At 35.5% G+C, this 24,370-nt stretch overlaps 1 protein-coding gene across 1 annotated transcript in view; it reads left to right on the top strand.

Moving 5' to 3' along the window:
• Positions 1-24,370, top strand: part of LOC114654947 (DENN/MADD domain containing 4C) — a 227,759-nt gene that overhangs the window by 123,442 nt on the left and 79,947 nt on the right. The window contains 7 exon segments of the mRNA XM_028805821.2: positions 639-880; positions 2,584-2,650; positions 2,758-2,816; positions 12,906-13,050; positions 16,692-16,867; positions 20,296-20,396; positions 21,616-21,837. Of these exon segments, the coding sequence (XP_028661654.2) occupies positions 639-880; positions 2,584-2,650; positions 2,758-2,816; positions 12,906-13,050; positions 16,692-16,867; positions 20,296-20,396; positions 21,616-21,837 (1,012 nt within the window).

The following is a 24,370-nucleotide window of genomic DNA, read 5'->3' as shown; positions in this document are numbered from 1 at the left end:
CATGTCATTTTAAGATATCTCAAGTTCACTTTGAGATACCTTAAAGGATTACTTAACCCAAAAATGTTTTTATATGCTTTTTACCGCATGTGAATCTCATGTTTTCATGCAGAGTGAAGAGAAAAAATGTGTTGAAATGTGGTGACCAACGCTGTACAACGGCAAATGATACAAAAAGTGTCCATGAATAAGAAAAAAAAATGTCATGCCACTCTTACTGCATAATCAACATGTCAGTTATATCAATCATTTATCCATTTGTATTTACAAAATGTTCAAAACACATGCTTTTTTGCTAAAATATTTGTTATTTCCAGAATAATCAGTGCCCATTATAAACACAAAATTAAAACCTCATGGAATTGATGTTTTGAATTGACCAGTGATGAATGGTTAGAGCTGGTTCTACAATTCAAAAAGAAACCTCCCATGAGGCATTGGTTTCCTATTTATGATGTACACTGATGTAGGCAACTTTCATAGCTCAGATTGGTTAGTAAGATAGATAGATAGATACTTTATTAATCCCAAGGGGAAATTCACAGAATGTAGCGTCTTTGTCTTAACTTTCATCTAGTCAAACTAGTTCAAACACATGAGTGTAAATTTGTATTCTAAATTCTGTCTGTCATTCACAGGTGTATGGAGCTGCAATCCAGTTTTATGAGCCGTACTCTATGGAGCTGCTAACAGAAAAGCAGAAGCTACAGCTTGGTCTGGTCACAGCTGTTGAGAAAAAGATGATTCCCAACAAATTTGTTAATACTAACAAGTGCATTTGCTTGCTGTCACGCTGGCCCTTTTTTGAGTCCTTCCGCAAATTTCTCTTGTTCATTTACAAGTTATCAGTTTCAGGACATAACCCATTACCTATTGAAAAGTATGATTATATTTTCTCTTTGGTTTCTATAGAGCCGTTTTATTGTTGTTAATGGTTTTTTTTTTTTTACAATTGTAAAACATTTGTTCACAAGTTTAATTTTGCCTAACTATATTGTTGCTGACTTTCAGTCCAACCAATTGTTTAAACAGAAATCAGATACCGAATCACCTTATAACAAAAATCCACCTTATTAGTATGAAATATAGGCAAATGTGCCTTAGTGCTTTACACTGAAGAGTCCAGTACCTTCATCAATTCATTTTCTTTTGTTTTTAAATAATTCACATCTAGTGAAATATGTTGTTTGTAAATTGTTTCTTTCAGAATTGGAAGTCAAAACGTAGACAAGGGTGTAGAATATATTTAATACTATGTGGGGAAGCTAATTTATATGTTTATGTAGGGTTCTGTGTACAGAGTGCAGTGAAATTCTTACTTTACAGTACATGTGTTTCATTTGAATAATTATTTTATCATCACAAATAGACTGTTTTAAAAATCCTGTCATAAGTTTGTTCAGCAAAATAAATAAGTCCTTGTTTTTAAAACTCACAAATAAACTAAATTCCAGTATAAATCATATGATAATCATATGCTAAAACAAATTGATTGAGAATTGCAAAGTCCTGCAGAGGGTGATGTAACACAGTCCCCTTCTTTTCAGCACTTATTTCTGTCACATGCAGCCTTCAAATGCCAAACATAATTTTGAAAAACCTCAGCCATTTTACACAGTCATTCTTCTCCCTCTTCTGCTCTGCAAAAATGTACACAAATCCTAGCATTTATGCCACTAGATTCAGCAACAGTTTTTATCTTCAGATCAAAAGTCTACTCAAAAACATGTGTTGTGTGTTTCTTCTTATATGTTTATCCATTTTGTTTGTTTTGTTTAGCACTCAGTATTGTATTCATTGTCTTTTTGTTAGTATTGCTGCAGTTGTCTTTGGGAGTCAAACAAATGAAAATGTCATTGTAATGTACACGTGACAGTTGAGGATTGAATGAATAAAGGGTCAAATTATGTTCAGTTAAGCACTGTAAATAAAAAAGCAACCTGCTTGAGTTTAAGAAATTGGTAGCAATGAAATCTAGCAGTCGCCTTTGGGTGTGATTAGTTTCTGATGGAACCTTATTTTACAGTGATTTACTGATACATAAAAATAAGATAGCATACATTTATTTTATTGAAATTGTAATACTTCATTGTAATCTAGTTGTAATAATTGACATATGAAGTCTTTGTTATTTAGACTCTTAATTGGTTTGCCTTTTGGATTTCTAATCTTCAGTCAGTTATGATGAGAGATATACAGTATATACTGTACTGATGAGAGATATACAGTATATACAGTACAAGTATATACTTGTACTGTTTATGCAGTGCAGCAAAATGTGCCACTTTTTTCTGTAAAATTAAAATTGTTGAAAAATTTACAACTTTGCCTAGCACAGGTATGTAATGTTAAGCCTGTGTTTATTATATTGTCCCTCTCGAGATTATCATTCATTTTTAAAAAATTAAAAAACTATCATAAGATAAAAAGGAAAACAAAATACTACATATTACATGACAACTTTAAGGCCAAAGATTAGTAGAATTTAAAGCATGAATCTTTATTTGAATTACATTTATTATGCAAGTTTGTTTCTCTTTAACAAACTGTTTTATTCAATTGAACTATTTTTCTGATTTGTAGGCACATTTCTCATTTTATGCACAACGTCCCCTTTCCTTCACCTCAGAGACCAAGAATACTTGTTCAGGTAAAGTATTTTAAAAAATAAAATTTTAATGGCGTGTTGATTTCTGTAGAAAAACCATCTCTGATTTATTAATTTAACTATATAATTCTATTTATTTGTTAATCTAGCTTTCAGCACATGATGCCTTGATACTTTCTCAGCCCGTTTGTACACCTTTGCCTCTAAGGTAGGGTTTGATATTCATCACTTTTTAAAATAAGAAATAAAGTTTGCAGAATCCTATAATTGTGTGTTAAGATAGTGATTGAGAACAGGAAAGTTTGAAATATATGCAGTTGTCTCTGTGACTTCAATGTTGATTTAACTTAAATTGCTGAGTTAATTGATGTTGTCTTTTTGATAATATTGGTCATTATTGAAAATTAAAACTCAAATACTTTATTTCTTTATGCACCATTCATGACACAAGCTGTATATAGAGGTTCAATTTTGCCACTTTTAAATGTACTATTGAGTTTTACAGACTACATGTTTTTTTATATAAATGATTTTAGCTAAACTTGCTAAAAACTGTGCTTTTGTGGGGGTCATGATGCAGGGGTAACTCTTGTAAGTTGCAATACAGAGAAAAAAAAAAACTTTCAAGGATCATGCATGTCTGATACCAAAACTATCATGATTGTATTTATTTTTTTTAAAAATAAGTGAGAGTGGTCATATCCAACACTTCAGTCAGTATAAAAGCATTGCTTTTTAAAGTCAGAATTTAGAAAAAATACATAACGCATTTCTTAGCTGGCAGTCTTAACTCTCCTTCTACAGCAAATATGCATATTTATTAAAAACAGTTGTGTTGTTGTATCAAATTGTCATTGATAGTAATAAGGCAAAGTATTGGTTTCACAAACACATTGAAATATTTCTGTCATGATTGTTTGGCCATAAAATTCCATTGTAACTGATGTTTCTTTTTTTTTCTTTTTTCTTTAATAATAAATTTGTAGCTAGCATATATTTCTGCTCTGGCTCACCCGTAATACTGTTTGCCTACTTTGTGCATTATTCCTTAGTTTGCAGAAAGTCAAACAAAATGTATCTACATGGGGGAGTCAAGCTACAGTTAAAAAATGGGATTTATTAGAAAATGGAACAAACCTTAACAAAACTGATAATGTCATTTTGCAATACAATCTCCACCCTTCTCAATGCATTTGCGCCACCTGCCTGGAAGTGCAACCACTCGTATACCTCTTATTTAACGTTGTCATCTGTCTGGAAATGACAACCATCCAGGTGTTTTTTTAGTGGTCCAAAAAGGTGGAAATCACACGGTGCCAAATCTAGACAACAAGGCAATACCTCAAACTTCAGTTTCTTCAGACAAGCCTTGATGTACTTAGCTGTGTGTGTGTGTCATTGTCTTGCAGCAGAAGGACTCCTTGAGACAACAGTCCCCGCCGCTTGGATCGAATAACAGGCTTCACATTTGTCTCCAGCAAGTCATAGTAACTTGCGCTAATGACTGTAGTACGCCTCGGCATGTAGTGTTCAACAGGGCATGAGTGGTTGTGAGGACAAGACAAAACCTTTTATTCTGCTGGAATCCAGGTACTTCCAGAGAAGTGGCGCGAGTGTATTGACTATATTAAGAAATGACATTATCAGTTTCATTAAGGTTCGTTCCATTTTCTAACTTTAGCTTGACTCCCCCTCGTATATATGAATAAAAAATGTTTTATTTAATGATTCAGGGTACAAATGCAAGGCCTTCTTTATTATTTCTAACTCTTCTTACTCAGCCTTAATTTGAAAAAAATGGTATGAAATGGTACATATAGTACTTCCATGAAAATTTCACTTGATTGATACCCCAGGAAATCACTCAACAGAAGATTTTACAATGCAATACAACCAATTGTTCTGTACAACAATATAGAATCAAGTACATTAAGCTATATAATATTTATTATGTACACATGTTGGGTAAAATTAACAGGAAATTGATTTAGGTGAACAACTTTAATAGTCTTTAATTGAAAAGTAAACACATTGGATCACATGATGTAAACAAACTGTGAAGACGGACAACTTTGTTTAGGGGTGGGTTTATGTCTGTGTGCACGCCAGTCTTTATAGATCTAGGTATGTGTGTTTGTGCTTGTTTCTTTCTCTTCATCATCTAGTATGTCCTCTTTTAGGGCAAACATGTTCTCAACTGTCTTCACTTTTAAATTTCTTTGAGTGTATCTGTGCATGCGCACTCTTGTGCGTGCATAGATGAATATTAAATTATGTATGTCAAAACTAATCATGCAACACTCCTGCAAATCATTAGGCCTGGTCTCATGGACAAAAACGGACTGAAAAAAAAACCCAGTTAAACAATTTCTTTAGCAGTTATTGTTGGGGATGGGTCAGACCTTTTTTGGGAAGGATATGGGGATAAGTATTGGAAGAAACTGGACCATACCAAAACCAACAAGCCTGGAGCCTGTAACAAGACAAACAAAATGTAACTGTTTGAAAAAGATAGGAATTTTTTTAGGAAGTTATTGTTGCACATAGGTTTCCATAGACTCATATTCAGACACCGAGCTAAAATTAACTTTACTCGACATTTTAAAAATTATAGAATTACTGTAAATCTGAACTTAGATCAGTAGCAAATTTTTGACTCCATCAGTAAACCTCCATTTATATGGAAGTAAAATTAGTGGAGAGCAAGAAAAAAATTCTCGTGTGGATTAAAATACAAAGCTCAGTAGTTATTACCATTTTTAAAAAAAAAAATACCAAAGAAAAAATTGAACAACTACTTGGAAGAGCAAATTGCTTCCTGCACTAGGATTCTAACTTTAAGGATGAAGAGAAGAAAATAGTTATCAGATTTCATCAACACTAAATTGTCTTAGGGCCTTATAATAAAGAACGCTGTTCCAAGGCACTCCTAGTTGCTGACAGTTGTATATTTGGCATATTAAGTTACATACTGTACTTAGAACCACAGAATTAATTGGTGACGGGGCTTGATCAGACATCTTATGTTTTCTAGGGTATTTAAATTAGACACAAAATGTCCTTTAATTAAGAAAATGTTTTTTTTTTTTCTTTCTAATATTCTGTATATTTTACTTTTTTCTGCTTTAGTTGCATGTTCATTTTAGTTATTCTCTATGCTATATATAGAATTGTCACCTCTGGAAAAATAAATAGCAATGCTAGGGATATTTCTCATAATTCTCTTCTTTAATTCCAGTGTCAGGTTGATATTTACTTACTATTTATATGTTCAGCAAAGCCGATTTCTTTGACAAACCTCAAGTGTCCTCAAACATTTAACCAAGGATCTCATTCCCAGGTGTAACTAAACTTAAGTCCTCCAATCACAAATGTTAATAAATAATGATGAAGTTTTGATAATTAATTTACATACATTAAACATAGTAAAGTTTTGGTGTACTTCGGTGCAATACTTCAAATGTGACAAATGACATCTGAAGAATTAGTCTCAGTGTTTTTACCACTACCTATTTGTCATTCTGTCTCTCTATACACATTCTGCCTCTACATGCCTTTAAAGATTATCAGTTTTATTAGATGAAGTAATTTTCTACGGCAAAAATAGTGCCACTGAATCTGAGTGGTGTTGGGTATTGATTACTATAACAAATCAAAAACTAAAAACCTCTTTTTTTCATTATTGATAAATAAATATAATAAGAAAGGAAATACATCCTTTTCAGATTGTAATGTTCACTAAAGTCACAGTCCCCAGTCTGAGGAGAGAATATGTATTATTATATAAAGTTAAAATACAGCGTCTGTAAATTTTGTTAATCAGTGTATTATTTTATACCACGATATGGTTGCTTGTATATTCTTGCTCACTGAGATGTCTTTATATCTTTAAGCAGGATGTGGCACAGGAACAGATTAAACAAGTTGTTATTATCAATTAAAGGATTTCTGAAGAGACTTTTCAATGTTTCAGGATCCATTGTGTTTATAGTTTGAGCTTGTCTTTTGTTTTGTTAAAATACTGAGCAAGGCATTTGAAAGATTGTCTATTTTTCATCATTAGAAAAGGTGCTTTTGTTGTGTCATTTCTTACCCTAAGTTGCTAAAGTAATTAAAAATAAGAAATAAATCTATATCCACTTATTTTGTAGTGCTTTCTTCACAGACACCAAAAATAAATAAGGCAGCCCACCACTTTAAACCCCTCTCCTTCAAAGTAAAGGAATTAAAGTAAACAGCAGCTGCTTCTTTCATGGCCACTCCTTGTTCTGGTATACCCTTCTGAATTCAACTTGTTATAATCAGATGTGTATGTACAGTATATATGTATGTGTGTATATATGTATATGTATGTGTGTGTATATATATGTCACATTATCCAACATTTTTTGTTTTATTAGCTGTAGCCTTCACATACATAATCTTAACGAGCTGGGGACAGTTTCTGTGCTGTTGATTTGTAGTGCAACATACTCAACAACTCTGTCCAACCAGTCTGCAACTCACCCCAACAAAGGTTTTAGGGGTGGGCTTGGGTGTTCATGTGATCTGACAACCAATGAGTGCTCACCTGGAAGTACATTTCATATTGGGCAACAAGAAGAAATAATCAAAACTGTTGTTTTGGAACTCTCAAACAGAACAGAGTCATCTCTGTCTGATGTGTCACAATATAATGAAAAATAGACAAACTTTTAAGATTAGAGCTTTACTTTAAAAATGTGAAACTATGTATGCAGTCGCATAATTTGGCATCCCTAGCAATTTCAACTCATGTAAAATGACATACTTGGGCAACGAGATCAGCAACTTGCAGTCATCAAGATTGACATTCCTCCGACTAGAACTCATATAATGTGACCTTCACCTTAAAATGCATATTTTTTCATTCTTGCTTAATCTCTATTTAAAATATTTTTAAATACAGTATCTGTGGTATATTTACAAATTAAATTTGATTTTTCTTTGTTTTTAGAGTGGTGGAAACGAGTTTGAAATAAAGCATTAATTTTTAAATAATAGGTTTTTTTTACATTTTTTATGCAGATTTTTTATTGCTCTTTATCAATGCATAGCTCTCTCTCTTTCTATGTATCATATATCACCTTTCCTATCTATTCATCTGTCTATCTGAGAACTTTCAGAATGCTTGTAAGTACATGAGGTGTTTATCCTAGCAGATGTTTGTGCTTGAGATGGCCAGGAATTAATTCTGTAATCTGAAAATGATGGGAGCAAATGTGCTTGCAGCACTGTGTTTGAAAGTCCTGCTCTAACTGGTATTTTATAAAATGTAAAGGGCTACAGTTATTTTACCTAAATTATTAAAGGCAGCAACCTTAAACATTATGGTAAATTAATATAGCAGGACTCATTGTTTACAAATGTTATTTCTGAAGCACGGAAGGGTTGATAATTACAGACAAAACGCTCATATAGCCTGTCTTCATTGGTGGCATTGTTTGTGCTGACAGGGTGGCTAATCTCTTGAAAATTTCCCATACGCAGCTTAGTCAGTTTTGGCACATGGTCACGTGTCTAATATTGTAGTACAGGATATGTCCAAACCTCTGTCTGAATAATTTAATAAAGTTCTCTTATATTCTCTTCCTTTTTGAAAGTTTTATAAATAAATGAAGCGTGTTTAGTTTAGAATGTATAATAAAATCTCTGTTGGAATCCAAAGTTAAACCTAAAATACCCCACCCCCACCTGTTTTTTTTCTGCACTTACATACTAAAGTCACAGAAACCAGGACCTGCAGCTCATCTCAGCAGTATCTGGTATAATGGAAGGATGAAATCTGCACAGGGTGGCTGACCATCTTAGGTCAGGTCATCTTCATTCACACTGGCCCATTTCAGACTCGCTGCACTTTTGAGATATGGTGAATAAAATGAATGAAGGCCTACAAACATGGAAATAACTTCACATGAACAGTGACTGGGCCAGCAGTTGAATGTACTGTAGTCTTGTAACTGCAGCATCTACAATTGGTTCAGCAAGTTTTATACTGAGTAGTAATTGTACAGATAGGAGTCCTATATGGTGTCTTACTATGTCAGATTATTTGATCATTGGTTTGGCTGATATGGATGTGTTATCTTTGACATAGCTTTAGCCATTGGACATCAGATTACAACACATTTTCAAAAACCTGCTTTCTCATGGTTAGAAATGTTACAAAATTAATACCTATTATGCAGAACATTGAAAAAGTAGTTAATCTTTATTAAGCGGAATTGAATATGTAATGCTTTAATGTTTGACTGTTTGCGTCATTCATTTAAACTTACAGAATTTATGAATTGGCTCCAGATGTAGACCAGCTTAAACATTTAAGGATAAATAAAGTTATTTGGAAACATGGAGTATGTTAGGAAAACATCTTGGGGTGTTAAAGCTATCTGCCAGTGTTTAGAGGCTCCATAAGATTAAATAGTCAAATCTAGGAAGATGTCTTAACAAACTCTATTTAGAACTGTCCCAGAGGCGGTTCATATTGCATTTTAATAATCTGGGTGTATCCATATTACTAACCGAGAATGCTAAACCGGATGATGGACGCAGGCACATCCGGCCATGGGCCGTAGCTACAAAAAGACGTACTGCGCAGGCGCAAAAAGAGTCCGCGAGAGGCGGATGAGGAGCCGCGAGAGACGGACAAGACCACAGAAAAAAGGAGTGAGCACAGAAAAAAGACAAAAAAGGAGAAATGACGCGCAAGGAGCACCGAAAAAAGGAAAAGGCACATAAAAAAGTAGTCAAATGCAGGCAAAGCACGAAACACATTGCACACGAAACTAGACCCAAAAAAAAAAAAAAAAAAAAGAGGCTCGCGCACAACAGCAAGGCAACCCCCCCCCTACAGGCACCGGACAGGACACACACCAAGAGGGGGATTCAACAAGCCCATGGAACACAAAAAAAAGAACACAAAACCACCCCACAGACCCTACAAGCAACGGACGGGACACACACAAAGAGGGGGATTCAACAAGACACAGGAACACAAAAAGAAAGAAGACGCTCGCGTAACAACAATCCTCACCCCCCCCCCCCCCCCCCACACACACACACACACACACATCCATAAGAAGTGACACCCAAAGCCACATATTCTAAAGTGAACGTCAACACCTTCACACTAGACAGCATAGGTGTCAGCATAGGTGGATCTCCTTACAATAAAGCACTATTAACCGTTCAACTGCAGAAAAGGAAACATATTAACAGTGACTGCGAACCTCCTTATTACTTATCCATATTTCGCATGCTGAGAAAGAAACAAGTCTTGAATACACGGTCACGGGTACAAAACGAAAAGGAAAGGATAACAGGAACAAACACACGAACACGAAAGAAACAACAAAATAGACGGCTATGCAGCATAGGTGGATCTCATTACAATAAGGCACTATTAACCGTTCAACCGCAGAAAAGGCTCCATATTAACAGTGAGTGCAATACTCCTTATTACTTATCCATATTTCTAAAAGAAAAAATGTCTCGACTCCAAAAACGCAAAGCTCAACTAAAGCTTCTAACTAACGATGTACCTAAAAGTAAAAACTTTATGAACTGCATTAGATCCTACAATAGTTCATTTGCTTTTGCATCTAACGGAGTAAATATCAGGCCACCAAAAGGCAATGGCCCATACTGCTTTCCCATATGTGCACAAATACTGCATCGCATTGGAACAGTGCACCCTGGAACAAATCAACAACGCAAATATGCACAAATCTACATCCTAGATCCACATGACGCAAGCTATCAATCAAAGTGCTGCATCGCAACAGTCACGGATTCAAAACGAAACACCTCCCATCTCAGACATACGTTAACGGCAAGGAAGGCTACAACAGGCTTCTCACACAGCACAGGCAAATCGATTACAGCTCCAAAACAACACGTCCCAAATACTACACATGCAACAACGCGCCTCTCAAACGGCACAAGCAAAATATACACCAGGAAAATTCATTCGGATTAATGAATGTCATTTGCAATCATTGTCATTCAGTTCACTTCACTGAAGAAACAACTGACAATACAAGTAATACATTTACACGTTGTTGTCAAAAGGGTCAAATTAGACTGCCTTCTTTACATTCATATACTGAATATCTACAAAAGCTTCTAACTAACGATGTACCTGAAAGTGAAATCTTTATCAACTGCATTAGATCCTACAAATCGGTATCCACTATGAACATTAACGGTGGCACTGCACGTGACATCCGTCTTGAAAAAATGTTAATTATTGATGAATATACAATGGCATGAAGTCACTTACTCAACACCATTCATAAACTTCTACAAACGTTTATGAATAATAATATTCGATTTGGATGAAAGGTACTTTTATGAGGAGGAGATTTTAGACAGTGCTTAGCTATTCTTCCAGATGCCATGCACTCAGCTATTGTTCAGTGCACCTTAAAATACGCAGACAATTGGCATTGCTTTCAAAAGATACAGTTAGTAAAAAAGATACGATGTCCAGAACCAAATCATAACAATTGCTTATTACAACTGAGAGATGGTACACTCACCAATACAGATGGACTTCAGCCACATATTATTACAATTCCTCAAGCCTTTATCTGCGACAACTTAGTTACAGAGAGATTTGGAACAGCAATCTCATTAGACCAAATGCCCCTTTTAACACAACGCACTATATTAGGTCCAAAAAATATTAATGTGCAAAACATAAATACCCAAGTCATTCCATTACTTCCTGGAGAGACACAACTCTTTCTAAACTCTGACAAACTTGACTCTGATCACAACAATAACCATCTTCATTGACCTTACAAGTTCTGAGCTGGAATTACCTTTTACACTTAAACGGCGTGTACAAAGAAATTTTCAATTAAACCTTTACACTGTGCCACACACTTTATTGTTTGCTTTCTATTTGCATCATCTACACCGTCACACTATTCTATATCTCATTCATACATCACGCTCTTTGTCATTCCCAACACCAGGGGTTGGCGAGCGAAGCGAGCAGGGGGCGGAGCCCCCTAGTTGTTTAGATTGGCTGTTGCCATGTCTTTCCCATTCAGTTTCTGTTCCCTGTGTCATGTGGCATCAGGTAGTATACTTTGGAACAGATATCATTGTCAGACTCTTGTGTTCTTCTGCTCAGATTATATTACTTTGTCTGTGCAAAGTCTCCATAGTAGGGCTGAGTGGCCAGGTGGCCAAGAAAAGATAATACACATTAAGTTTTAAACAAGACTATGTGTGTGCTTGTAAAATACATAGTATTTTCTTTCTAAAAGTAATACTTTTAAGTCTCCTTGGTTTGGCAGCCCTTAGGCCCTACTATGGACACTTTGCAGCCCATTATATATATAGGTGTGCATGCATGTGTCTATGAGAGCACGTGTCCACCCTTTATTGTGTTGTAGATTTAATTTTAAATGGATACATTTGCCAATTTTGCTCAACAGTCTACACTTGGTATCTTAAAACAAAGAGTGTAAACATGTTTTGGAAAGGTTTGCAAATTTATCAAATATCGAAACTGAAGTCTCTCCTTTTAAGTATTCAGACCCTTTGCTGTGCAACTACAAATTGTAGTCAGGTGCATCGTGAATCCTGTAATTATCCTTGATGTGTCCAGAACTTGATTGGAGTCCAGCTGCTCTAAGTTGTTATCCCATTACTTGTTCCCTGAAAAAGGCCTTTTTACATTATTTTTCAGGTTTTTGGTAATCTGAGCTTTTTTACATTTTTTTTTAAAGTTTACGGTTTACCTTTGTATCATTTCAGGTTTTTCATTAGAGACAAACTGCTTAAACTTCAATAAAAATAAGAAAAATTGTATGTATGTTTGTATATAATAATTACAATATATATATATGGGGATATATATGGATCACTGGGCAACTTTGATTTAGCCCTTTAACTTTTGACCGGTCACATTAGAGTTAGATAGATAGATAGATAGATCTTTATTGTCAGTGTCCACTCCTTAAAGGTCTCACAATTGAAAAGGTAAAAGCTTTCCACACAGTTGTTCCTTTTCCTGGATTTGGGACAAAGAAGCATTGTAGCTGATGACATTTACAATCATAAAACACTGGTGACCTGAAGAAGGGGCTACCGATTAACATTGTTGGCATCAATTTAGTAGTGTTCCCTGAAAGCCTGAGCTAGCAGATGTGAATAAAACATTTTTATAGTAATTTTAGCTTGATTATTTTACCTTTAGAAAGAAAGTAAAGCATGTTGTAATTCTTAATTTATTTGTGTGTGATTTTTATTTTTTTTCCTTCAGTGGAGCAAATTTTAGCACTTTACTCACAAATTTGGGCCCTGAAAACTGTGCCATCGTACTCCTCTTTGTCTTGCTGGAAAGTAAAATTCTCCTGCATTCTCTACGGCCTGCTGTACTCACTGGAGTTGCAGAAGCTGTAGTTGCTGTAAGTTACCTCATTCTTATATCAGTTTTTATAAAGTTCATATTTAATTGTGTTTTGTAGCACTTCCACAAAACAAGCACATAATTCTCATTTCATTATTTTCAGATGTAAGACCTGCTATAATAGAATACTGACTGTCTTGTCAAAAATACTCATCAGTAAATTAAAAAACAACAATCTTTCAGACAGTTAGATGTAGGTTTATGGCATGTTTTTACATTCTCATTGTGTGGTCAAATGTGCCGTCACTTTTTTCTTACCCTTTGCTGGTCCCAAAAATTGTTGTGCTGTTGATTTAGAGTATCTGTTCTTCAGCTTACCTTTAGCAAGATGGCCAAGACATTTTCTAAGTCCTAAATGACTCTTTGTTTATGGAAGTTTGACTTTGATATCATCTTGGCCTCTATAGAACACCAGACATACTGTACAGTACTCCTGTTGAGGTGACATGTTGCATGTTGATTAGCCCACATAAGTAAGAATTTCACCATACTTTGTGCTTGTGACAATATTGACCCTAAAAATCCATATGCATTTGTTCTGCAAAATGGGATAGTATAATGTCTTCATAGCAGTCATTAATTCCTTCAGTCCCACCCTGCTACCCCCCTTGCCCCCACCAAGAGTCACCAGCACATATTCAAAAATGCCTTTGCACATCCCTGTATTAGAAGTACGTTTTTAAGCAATTCACAAGAAAGTGAAAACTCCATGCTTCAACAGATGGATTTTCAAACTCAAGCCCAGTGGCTACAGCATTTACTTATCTCATCACTGTATCCCAAGGAGCAATACCATAAGAGAATTTGGAGTTAACTGTGTGAAATAGCTATTTGAATTAGTTGGATCATCTGGAAAACACTACATACAGTATGTAGAATCTATATAAACAAATGTGTATTTTTTAAGACTTTGTTTCACCTTAAAAATCACTAAAGCATTGAGATGGAAATTTTGTGTAATCTAAATATAATTTGGTGATTGTGAATAAGGGCGGCACGGTGGCGCAGTGGGTAGCGCTGCTGCCTCGCAGTTGGGAGACCTGGGGACCCGGGTTCGCTTCCCGGGTCCTCCCTGCGTGGAGTTTGCATGTTCTCCCCGTGTCTGCGTGGGTTTCCTCCGGGCGCTCCGGTTTCCTCCCACAGTCCAAAGACATGCAGGTTAGGTGGATTGGCGATTCTAAAATTGGCCCTAGTGTGTGCTTGGTGTGTGGGTGTGTTTGTGTGTGTCCTGCGGTGGGTTGGCACCCTGCCCGGGATTGGTTCCTGCCTTGTGCCCTGTGTTGGCTGGGATTGGCTCCAGCAGACCCCCGTGACCCTGTGTTCGGATTCAGCGGGTTGGAAAATGGATGTATGGATGGATTGTGAATAACTTTGATAATACCTTTCAGAAAGATTACTGGCCTAGAAAGTTGAATGCTTCCATGATCCAGTATGCCCACAATAGTCATCAGCAGCTTGTATTTACAATTAATGAAAAACATAAAAAGATGCTGTGAACCTGTGGCCAAGAAAACAACCTGCATTTGCTGTTTAGGCTACTGGTCAGTTTTGGTCAAGTTATCTATGAAAGTGATTTTTTCTTTTTCTCCCCTCTCTCCTTTGATTAACCTTCATTTGTAGATACATGAAACTTTTTTTTACTGTTGCAGATTTATACATTTATAGTTTAGCAGAATTAAATTCATAAAAGTCTGTTCTTAAGAAAATAATTTTTATTTTAAACATACAGTATAAAAAATGATTATGAATTGTGATTATTCATCTATAGCATCAATACAAACTAAAGATCTGCTTCTAATACTTTGTGCATTAAGGTACAAATATTATGGCAAGCCAAATTAACATTTAGAGATATCTCAAAATGAATTTCGGATATCTTAAAATGTAATTTACTTTTTAAGATATCTGAAACTCGCTTTGAGATATCTTAAAATACTTTCCTTTACATTGTAAGATATCTGCAATACATTTCAGGATATCTCAAATGCATTTCAAGATATCTCAAATACAGTTTCAGATATCTCAAAATAATTGTGTCTGTATTTCAAGATATCTCAAATGAATTTTCAGATATCTTAAATTGACCTTTCATGCATTTTAAGATATCTTAAATGCATTTCAAGATATCTCAAAATCATTTCCTGTAAAACTGCCTATTATTTCAATGGGACTTCTTGTTTATTATAAGATATCTTAAAATGTATTTGAGATATCTTGAAATGAGCAGGAAGTGATGTTGAGATATCTGAAAATGTATTTGAGATATCTGAAAATGGACAGGAAGCTGTTTTGAGATATCTGGAAATGTATTTGAGATATCTTAAATTGTATTGTAGATATCTGAAAGTGCTATTGAGATATCTTGAAATAATTGAGTGTCCTTTTAAAGATATCTTAAAATGCATTTTAGATATCTTGAAATACAATTTTAGATATCTTGAAATACATTGTTAGATATCTGAAATAGAGCAGAGACCCATTTTAAGATATCATGAAATTAATTTTAGATATCTAAAAATGTATTTCAGATATCTGAAGCAACAATGAATTTCAAGATAACTTAAATGCTTTTTAAGATATCTAAATTATATTTCGAGATATCTTTAACTTCCTTCTCATTTTAAGATATCCCAAATTCATTTTGAAATATCTGAAATGCATTTTCAGATATCTTAAAATGACTTCCTGCACATTTCAAGATATCTAAAATACATTTCAAGATATCTTAAAATAACTTCCTGCACATTTCAAGATATCCCAAATACATTTCATATCATCTCAAAATCACTTCCTGTGCATTTCGAGATATCTTAAATGCATTTCAAGATATCTTAAAATAGGCAGGAAGTTCCATTGAAAGTATAAGAAATTTTACAGGAAGTGATTTTAAGATATCTGAAAATGTATTTGAGATATCTTGAAATACACAGGAAGTTATTTTAAGATATCTGAAAATGTATTTGAGATATCTTGAAATACGCAGGAAGTTATTTTAAGATATCTGAAAATGTAATTGAGATATCTTGAAATACGCAGGAAGTTACTTTAAGATATCTGAAAATGTATTTGAGATATCTCAAAATACCTGCAGATGTATTTTAAGATATCTTGAAATGTATTTGAGATATCTCAAAATGCACATGAACATATTTCAAGATATCTCAAATTGCATTTAAGATATCTTGAAATGCATTTCAGATATCTGAAAATGTACAGCATATCACTTCAAGATATCTTGAAATCTGTTTGAGATATCATACAATTCTTTTTAGATATCTTAAAATAGATGTATTTTTAGATATCTATAATTCAATTTGAGATATCTAAAATGCATTTCCAGATATCATAAAATTCATTTTGAGATATCTCTAAATGTAAATTTGGCTTGCCATAAATATATTTTTATTCACTTCAAGAATAGAAGTATTATACTCATTATATTTCTTGGATACTTTTTTCTTTTTAATTTTGTGTTTGTATTGTACATTTTGTAAAATTAACATTTCACTTTTAATACATGTAAGCAGAATCATTAATTACACTGAATGTACTTTTTTCTTTGCTGTCATTCTGACTCCATTAATATAAAGACCAGTGTTTTCTGTTCCTTAGTAACCTGTGTTTAATTTTATATTGCAGATGATTTTTCCTTTCCAGTGGCAGTGTCCATATATCCCTCTGTGCCCCTTGGCTCTCGCAGGTGTCCTTAGTGCACCTTGTCCTTTCATTATTGGTGTTGACTCAAGATATTTTGATCTGTATGAACCTCCAGCAGATGTTATCTGTGTGGATCTGGATACAAACACAATCTTTTTGTAAGTGTTGAAGTACTTTGATGTAGTTAGACACAGATGTGAAATAAATTGAAAATTCTTGTTTGCCTGAATGAAAATGTTTGAAATTTACCAATTATATGGAATGGTTGGATATAATTTGTGACCCAAGTGCCTATGGTTATCACCCAGAGCAGGCCTAACATCTAACCCATTCTGTTTTAAATAAAGCAAATGTTTTTATTCAGCACAGGAGAATGATTATTAAAGGGAGCATAGAGAATCAAAAAACAAAATGGCACATTTAAACCACTGTTTCTCTAAAGCTTATCTTGGGGTTCCTCTACAAAACTAATCATTAAGTCTGTATTGACCCAGAATGTTTTAATGCAAGATGTTCTTCCTGATGTCAGCCACCTTTAGTTTACTTTTACCACATGGAAGATGGACATTCACCTTATTCTTACCCCAGGTTATAGGGGGCAAAGAAAATGTTTGTTGTAATCAAATGTTAAAGGAACATTTGGCATTATCTGTACATAGACAAATAAAATACAGTTCCTTAAAATTATTATAGTTTCTTAAAAAAATACAGTTTTGTTTCATGTCAGGGAGGGGAACAACAAAAGAAATCTTTGTTGTCAGGCAAGTGCAGGAAAAGCATCTCATGAAAGGCAGGAAAAGCATCTCATGAAAGGAAAATAAGCTGCATTGTATTGATATCAGGGTATAGGGATGTTTTAACAGTGTTTAGGAAAACTGATACAGAGAGTGAAAGTTTTGAGGCGAAGGTGAGACTGTACCAGGATTTAATTCTAAGTCTGTTGCTTTTTTAGATAGTGATGGAAGTGGTGACCTGAGAAGTGTATGATTGCCATGAGAGCTTGAGTATGTCAGTGATTTCATATTGATGGCAAAAGTGAAGCAGGGTAGAAATTTTGGGAGAATTTCAATCTGTTGCATTGGGTATTAGAAGTGGATACATACAAGATAAACAACAACATTTATTTATATAGCACATTTGCATACAAATAATGTAGCTCAAAGCAAACTTTATTTGTAGAAAGTATATAAATTGGGTACCGTATGCTGATATTGTAAGTGTACATTTATATATCAACCGTAGAGTTAATTTGAGAAAAGTAAGAAGTTCTTCTACTAAGGTGACTTCTTCAGTATGGAAGGAGATGTGGATACAGCAGTGATATCAAGAGTGGCAGACACATGGAAGAAATTTCAAGAACTGTCCTTCATTCTGATTTCTGTAGTTCCTCTGGCATTGAAGGTTAAGCTTAATGAAAGCTCTGTGAGTAATATAATCCTCAATGGAAGTAAGTGGTGGCTGGGAGATGAAAGTGGAATATGAAGCAATGTGAGAAAGAACAAAGATGAGAATAATCATATGGATGTGTGGAATGTTATAACGTTAAGATAAAGACTTGATGCAGAGCTCATATTTATTGTGATAAGAAGAACCAGATTAAGGTGGTTTAGGCATATGTAGCGAAAAGGTGCAGTAAGATGATGATAGATTCCAAAGGAAACATGGTTGGAGGTGGTGTCTAATGATATGAAATGAATTGGCCTTCACCCAAAATTTACCCAGTAACACAGACAGCAGAGAAAATTTGTGGGGTAACTGGCTAACCTGGTTTAAATCCAGAACATGACCCTTAAATTGGTAATGATCACAGCCAATCAAAATGAGATTACAGGTAGAGAGAAGCTTTTTAAATGCACATGTACTTTATCTGTTATGGGCTCGGTTAGGTTTGTAGCTGCCCAGAAAAGCTAAAATCTCTTAAATGGAGCTCAGTCCTGCTCTTTTTTTATCTGTATTATAATTCCAGTGTTGAACTAAAGTACTGGACCTGGTGAAAATACCCCCTTGCGTTTACTGAATTCTTCCCATAATAGACTTCTTAGATTTTTTTAAGCCCTGGGGTGTCCCTTTTTTTTGGTACTTGGAAGTGGGCCAACTGTTTATCCTACCACACTTATTTAAACCAGCTGGTCACTCTAGCATACAATTCTCTTACCAAGTAATCCTAACTAGGACTTAATGGAGCGACTGTACCTGCCATATGTTTGTTGAATTTTAAGAAACAAATGTGCATGTTTCATAAAGAAAATAACAAGAGCGTGTTTTTCTAGTATGCCACATAGTCATTGTACTTAATTGTCAGCCTTTTTTTATCAGCACTAACTGAAGTGCTTCTAGTGATTCTAATGGAAGTGCTGTGATTCTTGCCCCCTACCCCCACCCCCAAAAAACGAAAACGTATTTTTCTTTCCAAGCATGGCATGATAACATATAACGTACAACATAGATAATCATAATCTTTCTCTTCTGATCTGGAGCACAATACAGTTAGGTCCATAAATATTTGGACAGAGACAACTTTTTTCTAATTTTGGTTCTGTACGTTACCACAATGAATTTTAAATGAAACAACTCAGATGCAGTTGAAGGTGCAGACTTTCAGCTTCAATTCAGTGGGGTGAACCAAACGATTGCATAAAAATGTGAGGCAACTAAAGCATTTTTTGAACACAATCCCTTCATTTTAGGGGCTCAAAAGTAATTGGACAATTGACTCAAAGGCTACTTCATGGGCAGGTGTGGGCAAGTCTGTCGTTGTGTCATTATCAATTAAGCAGATAAAAGGCCTGGAGTTGATTTGAGGTGTGGTGCTTGCATGTGGAAGATTTTGCTGTAAACAGACAACATGACAAATATGACAAAATACTACCCCACAATGAGCACATCACAGATACATCTGTTGGAAGTAGTACTCCACAACCAAACATAGATAGATATAAGGATGTTAAAGCAATGTTTGCATATTAAAGGAAGTTGTATTTGGTGATCTCCTTGTTTGTTGGCATACATTTCTCTGTCGTTGTCATTCTTGCATTCTGTAGTGTGGAGTATGTCGATGAGCCATAGTTATTAGCCAGCAGCTCAATGGCTCTGTTTCCGGGCTTACCTCTTCTCATTCCTTGTAACCAAAGTGTCTTCTGTGTCCAGCTTGATGCTCAGGAGTTGTCTCCACTGGACCTCTTTTTTTACACCGTCATAATGTGTAGCAGATGCATTCTTATCCCTGCAGTTCACATACAGCAGATGGCACCGCTGTTCTTCTTCCAATGAATAGTGTTAGCAATATACTTCATGGTGAGCAGATGGTGCTGCAGTTTTTCACCTTTTTGCCACGCCTCCTTCTCAAGCAATTTGTCGTAAGAAAGATGCAAACACCAATAACTTTGTGAAGGTGGCCGCTGCCCTAATTATTTACTTCATCAGCACATATAACTTCATAAGCTTTAGATTAAGATGAAGGTCAAGGTTCTAACCCCAGTGGTTTGCAAGTAATCATGTGACAGACAGATGCAACCCGTAGCATTTTTTATATATAAATTAATTTTTAAACAATTAGTAATGATTCAAACCTATGTTTCGCCTGCAGATCAGATGACAAAAGGCATCTCAACTGGAAACATCTCCCAAAGAAGCCCAGCAAAAATCTCATCAGCAGTCTTGCAAGCCTGCATAATCAGCTATCAACAGGTAGCAAATGGATGATCTAAGGATCACGCTTGTGTTATAGAACCATTTTCTCCTGTTTCTGTACAAGAGTAATATAAATACCCTTTTAATATTTGCAAGTTGTTTATTGTTCTAAAGTGAACATGAAAATTCATACTTGGTTTTAACCATGTGTTGCTTTATGGTTGATAACATCCCTTTAAATTTTAACTCTTTGGTTAACTCTCTCTCTCTCTCTTTCTCTCTGTAAAATTGTAATTTCTGTGTTTAGACTGCGGCCTTGAGCTGGGTTATGCAGTTTTGAGAATATACTTTTTTCCAGTCTAGATATGACTGGGATGCCACACACTGGTTAAGTAATTGTCTATTTGTATATTCAATCATGGTTTTTACGATTTATATTATACAGTTCAATTTTTTTTTTCTTGATTATTCCAAACCCACAGGATCTGTATCTTAAAGTACATGACACATTTAACGTAAAAAAGTGATGTTTTATAAATGATGAAAAATTATTCAGATCATACAGCTACTAAAGTATTAAAATACATATTTCATATTGTATTTTATAAAAAAAGTGCAAAATGCATAATTTCCTGTGTTCTTTAGTCCACATTTCAGCTATGTATTCAAAATTAAATCACAGTTTGTCACATACAATTGTACACACAGTGCAAATTGTAGTGAATTATGTTCCATTTTCAGTATTGAAATGTTGGTTGTTAAATATGTGACACTTAAGACCTAATACAGTTTTCACATATATGTGTTTCCAGTCTTATTGTTTATCCTTAGCAATAACCTTGGCGGAATGAAAGATGCAAAATAAATTAAAATGTGAGGTTTTAGAAAAAGGAAACACAATGAATTCCACAGTTTTTTTAATATAAAAAAGCACAAATAGAAGGCCTTGTGTAAGATAACTTAGAGCAAGGTCCATTCTATCGTCTTTGCTTTGATGCAGTATAATGCTTCATCTGTTGGTGAAAGATTAGCTTACATTTCCTATGAACATGTGAAGAAAATGTTTGCTGTCAGCCTTGTACATCCTGCAGCACCAAAATAGCAATCTAAATAACCTCCCGCACCCCTCCCAACAGAAAACATGCTTGGATAGAATGTTTTGTTTGGATAATGTTTGTAGTAGTCTAAGTAAATATAATAAATTAGTTCTGCTTCTAAAAATATTACACTCAATAGTTCTTATATTAATCTGTGTACATCTTTTTATTTTTTACAGTCCACAGATCAAAACACGAAGAAGGACTAGTGCTAGACATGGCTCCTATAGAGGCGGACTTTACCTACCATAAGAAAATGACCGGTCTTGAAATGGAGACCCAGGAGGCCTTTCTGCGCTTTATGGCATCCATACTCAAAGGTTACAGAGCGTACCTCAGACCAATCACACAAGCACCTTCTGAAAAGGCAACAGCAGCCAATTCCCTGTATGATCTTCAAGGTACTAACAGTCTGGCACTATCTCTTAAGTTCCTGCAGAAAATATTTTCATTTGTTATTTTTAATTTTCCAGAAATATGGCTTTTAGTTTGGTACAGCATTTTTTCTATGAAGTGCTGAGTAATATGTTAAACTTGTATTTCATTATTTTTAAATATTTAACAACTCAGAGTCCCATAAATGTGCTGTATACAGTGAAATCAATTTGAATGTTCATAGATTTAGTAATACTGCAAACAGGGATGCATCTGAGAAAGGATGCCTAGAGCTTTAGTAACGCTTGAATCTTTCCTGTTACTGTTTTGCTTTTTCTTTCTTTTTTAATTGCTGAAATTCCCCTTGGGATAGATAAATATGTATCACGTGGTCTGTCCAGTCATCTGGTTGGCAGTAGTAGATCTTTGTTGTATCTTAATTTAATGGCATAGGCGTTTGCATTGGATGTAACAGTTCACTACATTTTGACCATGGCACAAACTTTGAGAGCTGCTAGGCATGAATTGCATGGCACTTTGTAAAATATATACAGTGCATCCGGAAAGTATTCACAGTGCATCACTTTTTCCACATTTTGTTATGTTACAGCCTTATTCCAAAATGGATTAAATTCATTTTTTTCCTCAGAATTCTACAAACAACACCCCACAATGATAACGTGAAAAAAGTTTACTTGAGATTTTTGCAAATTTATTAAAAATAAAAAAATTGAGAAAGCACATGTACATAAGTATTCACAGCCTTTGCCATGAAGCTCAAAATTGAGCTCAGGTACATCCTGTTTCCCCTGATCACAAACCAAGCATGAAGTCAAAGGAATTGTTTGTAGACCTCTGAGACAGGATTGTCTCGAGGCACCAATCTGGGGAAGGTTACAGAAAAATTTCTGCTGCTTTGAAGGTCCCAATGAGCACAGTGGCCTCCATCATCCGTAAGTGGAAGAAGTTCGAAACCACCAGAACTCTTCCTAGAGCTGGCCGGCCATCTAACCTGAGCGATCAGGGGAGAAGGGTCTTAGTCAGGGAGGTGACCAAGAACCCGATGGTCACTCTATCAGAGCTCCAGAGGTCCTCTGTGGAGAGAGGAGAACCTTCCAGAAGGACAACCATCTCTACAGCAATCCACCAATCAGGCCTGTATGGTAGAGTGGCCAGATGGAAGCCACTCCTTAGTAAAAGGCACATGGCAGCCCGCCTGGAGTTTGCCAAAAGGCACTTGAAGGACTCTCAGACCATGAGAAAGAAAATTCTCTGGTCTGATGAGACAAAGATTGAACTCTTTGGTCTGAATGCCAGGCGTCATGTTTGGAGGAAACCAGGCACCGCTCATCACCAGGCCAGTACCATCCCTACAGTGGCAGCATCATGCTGTGGGGATGCTTTTCAGCGGCAGAAACTGGGAGACTAGTCGGGATAAAGGGAAAGATGACTGCAGCAATGTACAGAGACATCCTGGATGAAAACCTGCTCCAGAGCGCTCTTGACCTCAGACTGGGGCGATGGTTCATCTTTCATCAGGACAACGACCATAAGCACACAGCCAAGATATTAAAGGAGTGGCTTCAGGACAACTCTGTGAATGTCCTTGAGTGGCCCAGACTTGAATCTGATTGAACATCTCTGGAGAGATCTTAAAATGGCTGTGCACCGATGCTTCCCATCCAACCTGATGGAGCTTGAGAGGTGCTGCAAAGAGGAATAGGTGAAACTGGCCAAGGATAGGTGTGCCACGCTTGCGGCATCATATTGAAAAAGGCTTGAGGCTTTAATTGCTGCCAAAGGTGCATCGACAAAGTATTGAGCAAAGGCTGTGAATACTTATGTACATGATATTTCTCAGTTTTTTTATTTTTAATACATTTGCAAAAACCTCAAGTAAACTTTTTTCACGTTGTCATTATGGGGTGTTGTGTGTAGAATTCTGAGGAAAAAAGTTAATCCATTTTGGAATAAGGCTGTAACATAACAAAATGTGGAAAAAGTGATGCGCTGTGAATACTTTCTGGATGCACTGTATATATAATATATATGTATATAATAATGATATTTTAACTATTTGGGCTACATTACAGAGAGATATTGCCAGTTATTCTAATTCCACCTGTGGTTGGTCTTCGTGGTTAGATATAATCTTCTACAATGTTTTTTTAAGAAGGCCAAAGTTGAGCTTATTTTTGTGGAATGAGCAATGGTCAGGTGAAAATAGGTTATGTGTTGTTGGTCAGCTCAAGTTAGGTTTATTTAATGGTAGGGCTTTGTAAACATTGTATGATTTTTAGTTACAGTATATCCTAATCTGTAAAACCTGTGGACCTCCAGGGGGAGTACCAGCCACCCTCCCCTACACAGACATACATGAGACATAAGTTCTGTCCATGACACATGTTTTTATCAAATGGGGCAGCACTTATTGTTCTCTCCCCTCTATAGAGCACAGTACACAAAGCACCAAAAGCAAACATAGTCCTTTCTTCCTTCTTTCTTTCTCTCCCGCCTCCACTCCTCAAGCTTTGTCCACCTCCTTCCGACGCTGGCTCC

Source organism: Erpetoichthys calabaricus, chromosome 7, assembly GCF_900747795.2.
Source record: "Erpetoichthys calabaricus chromosome 7, fErpCal1.3, whole genome shotgun sequence".
Lineage (NCBI taxonomy): Eukaryota > Metazoa > Chordata > Cladistia > Polypteriformes > Polypteridae > Erpetoichthys > Erpetoichthys calabaricus.
Note: the sequence above shows the minus strand (reverse complement) of the source record. Positions and strands in the feature narration are given on the sequence as shown.